Source organism: Hippoglossus stenolepis, chromosome 21 (assembly GCF_022539355.2).
Source record: "Hippoglossus stenolepis isolate QCI-W04-F060 chromosome 21, HSTE1.2, whole genome shotgun sequence".
NCBI lineage: Eukaryota > Metazoa > Chordata > Actinopteri > Pleuronectiformes > Pleuronectidae > Hippoglossus > Hippoglossus stenolepis.
Genome location: NC_061503.1, coordinates 7,782,732 through 7,794,491, shown reverse-complemented (window position 1 = coordinate 7,794,491; position 11,760 = coordinate 7,782,732). Strand labels below are relative to the sequence as shown.

The window sequence follows — 11,760 nt, the reverse complement described above, 5'->3', positions numbered from 1 at the left end:
TTTGTCAAGTGTCTCAAGCAAATGTCATTGTTCCATTGTTCCATTAAATGTGATTTAATTAAAAAACAGACTTTAAAAACATTACAAATAAAATGTATGACTTGAAGTTTTGTGTTTTTTTGTATATTTAAACTAAAATGTAAATGTTGTTTGCACCATATCTATATTGATCCAGAGGTTTTACCTTCACGTCATCCATTTATGTTGCAATGTTTAATATGAGCCGGTAGGTGGCGCGAGTGCACCGATTAAGAACTCCGGAACTTTTAAACTATTGCATGTTGCCAGGGGACACATTACAGGGACGTACTAAACTTCACCGTCAACATCAACTGAAGGTAAAAACAATTTGTCACATTTCTTTTTTTTTCTTCATTTAGAGGCAGAAGCTGTTATAAGTAATTTCCTACAGTGAAACACAGACACTGTGTGTCAGATAATTGTATGGATTGCCTGACAGGCGGAGCTAAGCTACTTTGCTAACGTTAGCCTGTGCGTTTTAAGATGTGTGTTTTATTTACACAGCATGATAATAAATGCACCCCGCTGCTGTTTGATGTTGACATGTGACCACAGCACTACAACCACAGTAACCAGCTGCCTGTCTCCTCCGCAGTGTCTTACCTTCCTCCCTCCCCGCGGTATCGAGCAGCGGTCGAGCATGAATGTGAACCAGGGCACGGTGGGCAGCGACCCGGTCATTCTGGCCACGGCTGGTTACGACCACACCGTCCGCTTCTGGCAGGCCCACAGCGGCATCTGCACCAGGACCGTCCAGCACCAGGACTCCGTATCCTCCACACCCACACGGTGCTAGACCCGAGGGACAAAGCGGTTTAATGATCGTGGGACAGTATCTTGTCTCCTGAAGCTGGAAATGTCCCCGAATATGAAAACATAATAATAAGTGAATATGCAACATAAACACAAAGAAATATACACCTGTAAATAGAACAGTGTGAGAGTTTTGCTTCAGACACTGAAAGAGCCGCCCAGCACTGTGATGGTGTCCTGCAGGTGGTGGGACTGGTTGTCCATCAGAAAGGACAGCTTCACTATCATCCTCCTCTCCCACCACCTCCATTGGGTCAAGGGGGTGTCCCAGGACCCAGCTGGCCCTCCTGATCAGTCTGCCCAGTCTCTTGCTGTCAGCAGACCACTCCAGAGATTATACCACCAGAGAGGCCCCCTTGCACTCCAAAATAACCCCAGTCTCCTTAGCAGATACAGTCTGCTCCAACAACTCTTGTGAAGTCCCGTAGCATTAGCAGTATAGTCCAGTTTGGATAATAACAAAATGTGCGTCTATTAGGTTTTTATTAAAGAGACTGAGGTGTCTTTCATGAGCAGGACAAGTCTTTCTAGTGTGTTTAGGTGGCATAAACATTTCAGCGTGTCGCTCTGCTTTAGAGAAACTTGTTCAAGTTCTATCTGTAGATCTATCTAACTCAAAGTAGAACTGTGGATGCACTATAATACATCTGTGGTCTTATAATGCAACCATGATTAGAACCTAGCTGTTAAATGTTATAATAAATAATAAGCGAACCACTTCCTTAACATTTCCTTCCAGCAAGTAAATTCACTTGAGGTGACACCAGACAGGAGTATGATTGCAGCTGCAGGTTGGTTTCCGATTTTTTTCTCACTCCTTTAATACTTGCAAGGCATTATTAAAGTCATGGCTGCTTTTATGTCACAGGCTCTTTGCACCATGCTTTCTTTTTTAGGATATCAGCACATCCGCATGTATGACCTGAACTCCAACAACCCCAACCCTGTGATCAACTACGATGGAGTAACTAAGAACATCACGTCCGTGGGCTTTCATGAAGACGGCCGCTGGATGTACACGGGGGGAGAGGACTGCATGGCTCGCATCTGGGACCTGAGGTGTGGCAACGCGTGCTCACATCATACAATATATGTGATATGATAATCTTTATATATTCTCACTTTTACTCCTGCTCCCTCTATAGGTCAAGAAATCTGCAGTGTCAGAGGATTTTTCAAGTCAACGCTCCAATCAACTGTGTATGCCTGCATCCTAACCAGGTGAGCCACTGATATGTTACTTGTTATTTTAATAGTCTATTATAAATGTGTGTTTCTTATGATGTTACTTTAGGTCAATCAGAGCGTGTGCTTACTGCCTGATCAGGAAACTGTTGATGTTGTGTCTTTCAGGCCGAGCTGATTGTTGGAGACCAGAGTGGAGTGATTCATATCTGGGATCTCAAGACTGACCACAACGAACAGCTGATTCCTGAGCCCGAGGTCTCGATCAACTCAGTCCACATTGACCCAGATGCCAGTTACATGGCGGCAGTCAACAGCTCGGTCAGTGCACAAACAGTCGAGAGAAAGGGGCTGATAGTGTGGAGGGTCCAGGTAAATCTTACAACTGAAACAACCTCCTTTGTCGTCCTGAACAGGGAAACTGTTACGTGTGGAACCTCGCTGGAGGCATCGGCGATGAGGTGACTCAGCTCATTCCCAAGACTAAGATCCCAGCACACAAACGCTACTCGCTCCGCTGCAAGTTCAGCCCTGATTCAACGTGAGTGGCCCTCTCCTTTACACACTAGCTGTCCAGTAACAGCAGATGTTTACCATATTGGCCCCATTACATACTTCAGTGAGATGCTTTTTCAAGTTGACTGCTCTGATGTTAATGATATTAACTGTCTGTGTTTGTCATCACCTCCAGGCTACTCGCCACCTGCTCAGCAGATCAGACCTGTAAGATCTGGAGAACGTCCAATTTCTCACTCATGACTGAACTGAGCATCAAGAGCAACAATCCTGGAGAGACGTCGAGAGGCTGGATGTGGGACTGCGCCTTCTCTGGAGACTCCCAGTATATTGTGACTGGTCAGTACACACGCCCTGTCAACAATGCGACGTCAACACACTAATAGCAAAACCATTCCATTGTGAGATGATACGATTTTATAGAGCAGTCATATCGTCCATCTTTATATACGGTATATGGTTGAGGTTAGACCTGCGTCTGAAGCTCTGTAAGAATAATCTTCAACTCAGACTTAGCCTACAGTCATTATAAAGTTAAAGGTTCAGTGTGTAGGATTTAGTGGCATCTAGTGGTGAAGTTGCATGTTGCAGCTGAATCCCCCTCACCTCGCCCTCCCCTTCCAAACATGACAGAGAACCTGTGGTAACCTTCAGTTGTCATAAAAACTCAAAAGGTGTTTAGTTTGTCCAGTTTGGGCTACTGTAAAAAAAACATGGGGGCCTCCGTAGAGAGGAGCTGCTTTTGATGTAAATAGAAAGTATTTAGATATAAAGGGCCCATTCTAGGGTAAAGAAAATAACTCGTACAGATGAATCACACAAGTGAAAACATCAACTAGGATTATTTTATGATCAATTTCTGCCAATATATCGCAGATGAAGCGATTTAAACTTTTTCGAAGAGAGGGAAGATTGTCATTGCATCTCGTTGGTGAAAAACGTTGCCATGAAGTGAATTTAAGTTTGTCCTCTCTCTCTGCAGCGTCCTCCGACAACCTGGCTCGCCTGTGGTGTGTGGAGACCGGTGAGATCAAGAGGGAATACAGCGGCCACCAGAAGGCTGTGGTGTGTCTGGCCTTCAATGACAGCGTGCTGGGCTGAAGAGGAAGGAGGTGAACTGAAGAGATGTGGCAGACGGTCCCTGCGGGGGTGGCATAAAGACTCTTTGGAAGATGTGACTCAAATCCCAGACCATGTATGTCTGTTGGCATCAATGGGAATTTTAAAAAAAAAGTTCCCTTTGAAATTATCTTGGAAAAAAGCAGGGGCTTGTTTGAACGTAATGACGGTTCTTCCTGCCAGACGCCTGTAAGTATTCAATTATGGACTTGAGGTTGGAGTCTGATGAAAATACACGACCGTGTTTATCGACTTCCCCACAGGTTTTAACTTCATTTCTCTGGGCAGAAACACAACCAATTTCAAGTCTTTGTTTTTATAGTACACTGTATTTATTGAATCAAAAAGGACCACGTTATTCTTCACCTTCACGCTTGTGTTGTCATGGAATTGATTAATCTCTCATGTATGATAATTCATTTAATGCTCTATATTTAAAGGTGTACTACTCTTAATGATCCCATGTGGATTGAGAATAAATGGTGATGGAGAGTGTCTCCAATGTCCTTCCATTTTATTTCACTCTATCATAGAAAAACTGAAGAAAAATGAACCTTTTATTAGGCAGATCAGAACTGCAACAGGAATGGCTACACATAATCACACGGCAGTAGTGGGTTACAGGAAATACAATCGGAGGCATGTACCAAAAAAAAGGGGTTTCATTCTTCTGTAATCTGTGAAGCGTGCGACCAGAGAGGGTATTACACATGAAGGGGGTGACGATGGGGCTCTGGTGATAACAGTGACAGCCTGTCTTCATGTCTTTCGCTCTCTCGGAAGGGTAGAAACTGGTTCACCGGCAGCTGCATGGCACAAAGGAAACAGTCAAAGCTGGCTTTTGTTCTGTTCTTTTCTTTTTTTTTTTCTTTCGGCCTTGTAGAGGGAAACCTAAAAAGACCATTTTGCCTTTTCCCTGATGTTTTTTGCTGGGGAGGAGAAGAACTGAACATGCACAGTCACTCTGGCAGGTAGTAGAAACACACAGACACGCAGATGTTGCTGGGGAAACAGATGTCGATGCAGAAGTAGACCAGCCTCTGTTTGCCCGGGCCTGAGAGACGGAGAGAGAGAGGGAGGGAGACTATGATGACTCTTCAAGAAACGTGAGGAAGTTGTTGAAAACATGCAATGAGTCATTACACGAGACGGAGCGGAATCCCAGTATTTTACAACCTTAATAAATGTGGGTGAGGGTTCAGTAGACAGTCTCCACCGGTAGGCGCAACATGGCATGTGCCATATGTAATGTTAAAAGAGCCAGAATAACATTATGAGCCGTTTATTGGTAGAACAAAAGAGGTTTTGTTGCCTCATAGGATTACATTGTAGCCACAGCTCCCAGCAAAGAGGATCTACTGGACCCATCCCAAAGGTTTTCGTAAGTACCAGTCATTTATGCACCCAGAACCAGAACTCCCATTTAAGGGATTGAACCAGTCACAAAAGAATGAATGAGCAGTTTTTCCACATTATTTACACATTGAGCACCACATGTATTAGGTTGTTGAGTGAGTATACAGTTTAGTGATGGGTGTTTTTTATTTCAGCCTGCCACAGTGGAAAGGTCAATGTCCGTCATAGATGAGGGTTAAGTTTCAGCAGCGTTACGGAGTCGTAAGCTGAGCAAGTTTAAAAATCATACATGCAGAGCCTCTGGGTGCTGACAAATGAAGGCTTTCACCTTCCATTCATTTCTTTTATTTTGAAGCCAATAGTTTGGCTTTAATTTAGCAAAAATGCCAGCATGTGCAGCAAGTTTCTGCACATTTGGTTCACATTTGTGTGAGGGGACTGACTCATCTTAATACAGAAGTACATCACCAGTGAAAGACTGTGGCTCGTTTTTTTTCTTCATATTTGTGCCACAACAACCCTCTTTAAATGATTCTCTAAACCTCTGACCGTCCTCACCGTTTGCCCTCCTGGTCCAGTGGACGGAGCTGTCACGACACAGCGCCTGCATAGGCTCCTCGAGAGTGGACACATCCACCTGACTGGCTGCCAGCACCCCCATGAACTCGGTCTGCCTCTGTGTCTCGTTCCCAGACAGCTGGAAGTGATTCTGCTGAGGGGACAAAAAATATTACAGCATCTCAGCACAAAAATACACCACAAACCAGAGTTTTGTCCTCAGCAGAAAATAGCGTCATTAAATAAGTGTGAGAAATCACGTGTAATCAGTTTCAAAGTGACGGGAATATATTTGAGTGAATGCAATGGAGATATGAACAAGGATAAAGAAAAAGATTGAAACTGGAGCTGCTATTAGGCTGATGTCTCCTCTGATGGGGTCAACGCGGTCGCACATTTTACGCTCTTGCTCATCACAAAGGCGGCAAATAATTGTGCCACTTACGCCGCTGATTGGCTTCGATACAGAGCCACTTAGAGCGCTGTCATGCTCGAGTGGGTCACATAACCGCCAGTATTCCTCCGCTCTGAGTGACCAAGAAGACCATTGTGCCTCAAACTTCATCTATTCTCCATCCTTTCTCTATTCCACCGATCGTAGATTAAATGTCTGCGATTTGCAGCTCGGTTGAGATACGTGACACCACCGGACGGGCTCGCAAAACTGCTCAGCGGCTTTTGATGCGTGGAAATGGGCTATTGTGCAACAAAAACTATGATAAGGCAGAGAAACTGAATCCCTGCAAGGTCCCACATCACATCTCTGAACGACAACATGTCCATTCACCTGCTCATTTTGTCAGATTACAGGTAAGAGTCAGATGCTCCCATTCAAATCACATCTGAAGGCAACAGGACTGATTAGAACGATTAGATATGGACGTCAACATTAAAGATCCAGGTATTTTTCAACACAGACGCTTCCTGACTAGCCAGCGCTTCAGGCTGCATTTATTCCAACAGAGGCATCTTGAAGGCCTCACACAGAGCAGCCATTGTGCCCCGCTCGAGGGCTCAGGCTCGCCGCCGTGAAGCCTCCTGTAAGGAGATCCTGGGCACGCCGAGGGGGCTGGCGGGATCAGATGTGCTGAGGAATTCAGCAGTGGAGGCGGGAGAGAGATGATGGGGGGGGGGAAACTATACAGCTCTTCCAAGCCCTGTGTGCCTCACCTGTCTCTTTTGTACAGAGTGGGAAGTGATGCAAAACGAATGAAACCCAGCAGGTCCTGGCTCAGTGGATAATAAAGCTGGGAGTCAGAAATGCCAGTTCGCACATTAGTGAGGCTGTGACTTTAGAGGCTGCTGGCAGAGCTGAAAGGACAACCCCAGCCTCTTAATATAGACTCACATATCCTGACCACAGTGATGGGGATGGGGGGGGGACCCCGTTATGTAACCCCTCAAGTGTTGAGTTCTCACGTGCACGTTACCTGGTGGGTTTGCTCATGAAGGAGGGCGCGCACGTTGTCATAATCGGACTCCTCCATCTTCTGCAGGAAGCAGGTGTCCTGGCCCACCGGTTTGTAACATATCAAACCCTGCAACGCAGACACAGTCCAATAGCGTTACTTCTCATGTAGATAGCATGTAAATCACATTGTAAATCATCTGTACGCACGTGTTTGACATCAAACAGCACGGTGGACGTCTGATTTGCCGGCGAGGTCACCGAAAAGGTCACCAGGTCGTTCTGCTGGTCCACCACCGCCGACTGTTTGATCACAAGTCCAGTCGGATCTTGAACCGAGATCCTCACAATCTGTGGAGGCTGCATGAAAAACACTTTGGGATTACTGCAGGCAGCAAAGTGTGGGACAATGTGCGAGTTACAGTGAAGGGGGGGGATCAAACCTGAGAGCGGGGTTGCGACAGCCCGAGGTGCCCCGTCAAACCGAGGGCGATGACCAGCAAGAGCAGAGAGGCTGAGAGGCTGACCCAGAATGCCTTGTGTGGGAAATGGGACTGGGGGGCTGCAGGTGGAGCCCCATCCTGGAGAGACGGGAGCACACATAAGAACTAAAGCCAAGCTCTTTAAAAGAGAGTTCACAGGATGTAAACATTCAACTGTAACAGGAAAATTGAACAATATTCTTTTGAAAGCTACGGTCTTGCAGCCAAATCTTGTCCCAAACGGACTCCTTGACCCCCTCACATGCAGTTGAATTCAAAGCCGTGTTCCTACCGTGCACTGTGCTTCCTCCAAACGGTTTTCCGATCGTTTCCAACACGTCACCATCCTGTGTCCCTTGACGGCTCCTCACTCCCTTCTTGTGGCTATCGACATGGAGCTGCGGTCATGACCAGCGCTGACTGAGACTCTGTTCACCTGGTCAGCTCCTCTTTGTCAGACCTCCCACCTTTTTCTTCCCCCACCACCACCACCACCTCCTCTTCCTCCACCTCCTCCTGCTCTACCTCTCCAAACAGTCCCTTCACACAAAAAAACTCTGAATCCACTTTTGTCTTCCTGCAATTTCCTCATATTTTTTTTCCTCCGTCTTTCCTGCCCGATATGACTTAATGTGCCTCTTTAACATCATCCATCCTTTCATTGACTCTTATTCTTAACGTGCACTTACATGAAAGGAGTTGGCCGCCCGCCCCCCGGGGCCGCACAATGGACAAAGGGGAAAGTCTCTCTCATCAGGTGAGAGTTGATATGCTGCTGCTGCTGCAATCCAGCCGATGACAAGCCCCAAGGTGACTTTAAGCACAGGGTTTAGAGGCAAGTGAGCCGTGCTCACTTTGAACAGAGAGCAGAGATTGATGCAGTGAGGACAGATTATGTTTTATTACAGACTTGAGCAAAGGTTTCAGTGAAGGCAGGAGGAACAGAGAGTGGATGGAAAAAATAAAGGAAGACGGATGATCTTAAATATTTCAACAATAACTTGACAGACAAAAATAACAGGACTGGATGTCATTTCACTATTCCATGAGTGTAAAAGCAGATATTAGCACAATCTGTTGAGGTGTTGAAATACACAAAGCTCAAGTCATAAAGGGTCAGTGCGTTTTAGTCCCATTCTCTGCCTGCACACGTGTCACCGAACTACTGAAACTGTGGGTTGGCTTATTTCCCTTCTTAAGATTGACATGGTGTTGCTTAAGGCGAGATTGCACCACACACAGGATCAGGGCTGTTAAAGTACACTCGCCCCTCTTCTTACCAAAAATAAAGGAACCAACACTATATACTCTTCTATTTAACACTTAAAAATTGCATTGAAACAATACTGGAAGTCATGTTTTCATGTTATATATATCCTTTACGTATATAATGTAAAACGGTTTAGTAAACGACAAAACTGCTGACGAAATCTGGGTAGCCGCTCTAGAGTCTTTTTTTTGGTCTCCTCTGTCACACAACAGTCGTGACTTTGTTATAGCGATTTTCTGAATCTTAAGCCACTTTTAAACATGAACTCAGGAGATGTTCGGAATATTAAGTCTGCATATTTATCAAGGTTTTGCCGTTCCCCTACGAAGAACGCAGCAGGAAAACAACAACAAAATGAAATGTCCGGAACATTCAGACGAAGGGGGAGGGGCGTGGGCGTAGAATATCCTGTTAAAAGCTCTTCACTCTCATCTTCCACATCTTCAACATGCACACTTGCTCGCTGGGAATTTTACTGGATATTTTCCTGCTGCATTCTCAAATAGACTCTGACGTTTGCGTTCTCACGTACAGCCTCTGCGCAAAATCCCAGGAAAATATCCAGACTTCAGCACCAGTCTGAAAGCAGCTTTAGTGACAATGGATCCTGGTGTGTGACAGGCTACCCAGGTTTGCAGCAGCTAGGCCATCACGTAGCTACTCTTCAGTCTCGACCGACCAGCGGAGCTCTCATCCCTGCAGAGCTGGGAGGAGATCTGCGATGCTCTCCACGTAATAATCCGGCACCATCCCCTGCCTCTCCGCACAACCGCTCTTCTGGTGGGCCTCGGCCTCAGCCACCGTGCTGACCCCCGTGAGGGTGAGGAGGGTCTTCAGGCCGCAGTTGGAGCCCAGCATGATATCCGTGTCTAGGCGGTCGCCCACCATCAGGCAGCGGTCGCGGTCCACGCTGAACTGGGAGGCCACACAGTCGAACATGAAGTGGTTGGGTTTGCCCACAGTCTGGGCCTGGCGCTGGGCGGCGGTCTCGACGGCCTGGAGCAGGCAGCCTGTACCTGAGGGGGAGGAGCGAGGGTCAGGAGGTGATATGACCTTTTGCTTCATGCAACTACTGCAAAAGCCAACACAACAAAAACTACGATATGACGACATTTAGTCCCTGCTATTTGGTTTTCTCTTTCAAATACACACAGATAAATTTGGCCAAATGCAGCCCATGTCCTCAACATGATTGTTGCATCCACATCTGCAATAAAAAACTGTGCACTGTTGCAATGTATGAACTGATGACATAACATTTATACGTCAGCAGTTTTCTGCACGAGTCCCGTGGAAACATTTCCGGGGCCTTTTTTTGCAATTTGCAGCACATTTCTATATTTGCATGTGTTGTCACTTTTTGCCGACCATGCGTCAGCAAACTTTTCTTAATTTGCACGCGTTGTTTTTTCTATTTGCATGTGTTTGCATGTGCTTGGCCAGCCTAGTGTTGGAATGGATGAAAGAATAGAACATAATTGTCCACTAAGGGTGGAAAACTGCCTTCGGCTCGCCAGTACAGCACAAAATCAGACAAATGATTGATTATCGTTATCGTGGGCCATGTATCGTGAGTTACCTTGCGATTCCCTTAAAAGGTTCAGTGTGTACGATTTAGGTTAAATTTATCTATTGGCAGATATTGAACATAAAATAATCCTAGCTATGTTTTCACTAGTGTGTAATAATCTAAATTGTACGAATCGTGGTTTTCTTTACCCTAGAACTGGCCCTTTACATTTAAATACATTATATTCACATCAGGAGCAGGTCCTCTCTACGGAGGCCGCCATGGTTTTTTTACAGTGGCCCAAACTGAACAAACTAAACACCTTTTGAGTTTCTATGACAACTGAAGGTTACCACAGGTTCTCTGTCATGTTTGGGAGGGGAGGGTGAGGTGAGGGGGATTCAGCTGCAACAAGCAACTTCACCACTAGATGTCACTAAAATATACACACTGAACCTTTAACTAGTAAAAGTAAGTAAATCTAAATATTATATTATATGTTAGATAGATAGATAGACTTCTATCGATCACAGAACCGCTGTATTGGGATATTATCGTTATTGTGAGCTGTGTATCTAACCTACCTCTTCCCTGAACTAAACTAAATGGATCTCTCATATTTGACAGAAGAGAAGTTGTGTGTGAGTTTGAATCCTACCTGGGACTGCCTTGCCTCCCTCCAGGGGCAGCCTGGAGTCCCTGTTGGTCCCCACGAACAGACAGTCCTTCTGGCTCAGGTACTGCAGGGCTCGGTTCAGCTTCATGTAGCTGAAGTGCTCGTCGAAGCCGACCACCACCGCCCTCACCTCGGGGTCCAGGGGCACGCTGGCCCAGTCGGCCGGCTTCCCGGCGACGTGGTCCGGTCCCACCCCGGTCTGCTGGATCCCCACGGCCTCCAGCTCCTGCTCCATGGCCCGGCTGCCGATCAGGTAGACCTTCCCCCGGAGCTCGCACACCGTCCGCAGGTACACGGCGGAGCAGTACGCGGTGCCGAACACCTCCTCCTCCCGCACTTCGAAGCCCAGCTTGGACATCTTGTCCGCGTACATCCTGCGGGTCTTGCTGCTGTTGTTGGTGACGAAGACGACCGTCTTGCCGCGCTCCTTCAGCAGGTGGATGACCTCGGCGGCTCCGGGGACGGCCTGCTCCCCGCGCCAGATCACCCCGTCGCAGTCGAACAGGACGCTGTCCACCGAGTCCAGCAGCTGCTTCGCCAGCGACCCGGTCAGCCGAGTGCATTTGGCCGCAGACATGACGGAGGAAGGACGGCGGCGGAATCAATGAAAAAGAACAAATGTCAACTTCCTCCAACTACCGTGCGAAGTCACGGGAGTTAGCGGCTGTCAGGCAGTTCAGCGGCAGCGCGTGTGGACACGTCGAGGTTCGTCTTTGAGGAGGCGAACTACAAACCCAGGACACCGGTTTGGTTTGAGGAGGGGAGCTGACATGAACCGGATTGGAGCTCTGACCTTCTACACACAACTTACATCAGATCTGTGTTCACTTCCGCACCGGCTTAAAG

General features: G+C 46.8%; 3 protein-coding genes across 5 annotated transcripts; 1 reads left to right on the top strand and 2 right to left on the bottom strand.

The window, feature by feature from the left end:
- Window positions 1-255: 255 nt before the first annotated feature.
- Window positions 256-4,151, top strand: mlst8 (MTOR associated protein, LST8 homolog (S. cerevisiae)). The gene is made up of 9 exons (XM_035145504.2): window positions 256-338; window positions 617-790; window positions 1,574-1,625; window positions 1,731-1,893; window positions 1,980-2,055; window positions 2,188-2,340; window positions 2,436-2,560; window positions 2,711-2,874; window positions 3,518-4,151. Exons 1-9 carry the CDS (start codon window positions 279-281, stop codon window positions 3,634-3,636), a joined length of 1,086 nt encoding a protein of 361 aa, XP_035001395.1. The 5' UTR covers window positions 256-278; the 3' UTR covers window positions 3,637-4,151.
- A 47-nt stretch (window positions 4,152-4,198) lies between these two features.
- Window positions 4,199-8,194, bottom strand: bricd5 (BRICHOS domain containing 5). 3 transcript variants are annotated; one of them, XM_035145509.2, is made up of 6 exons: window positions 7,751-8,194; window positions 7,420-7,557; window positions 7,187-7,336; window positions 6,999-7,106; window positions 5,569-5,722; window positions 4,199-4,708 (listed from the first exon to the last, which is right to left on the bottom strand). In XM_035145509.2, the coding sequence occupies exons 1-6, from the start codon at window positions 7,802-7,804 to the stop codon at window positions 4,614-4,616; spliced, it is 699 nt and encodes a 232-aa protein (XP_035001400.1). In that variant the 5' UTR covers window positions 7,805-8,194; the 3' UTR covers window positions 4,199-4,613. The 3 variants fall into 3 exon arrangements, with proteins under 3 accessions (XP_035001400.1, XP_035001402.1, XP_035001401.1); XM_035145511.2 differs by having other exon boundaries at window positions 4,199-4,460; XM_035145510.2 differs by having other exon boundaries at window positions 5,569-5,719.
- Window positions 8,195-8,337: 143 nt separating this feature from the next.
- LOC118100424 (phosphoglycolate phosphatase) lies at window positions 8,338-11,760 on the bottom strand. The gene is made up of 2 exons (XM_035145508.2): window positions 10,897-11,760; window positions 8,338-9,744 (listed from the first exon to the last, which is right to left on the bottom strand). The coding sequence occupies exons 1-2, from the start codon at window positions 11,489-11,491 to the stop codon at window positions 9,419-9,421; spliced, it is 921 nt and encodes a 306-aa protein (XP_035001399.1). The 5' UTR covers window positions 11,492-11,760; the 3' UTR covers window positions 8,338-9,418.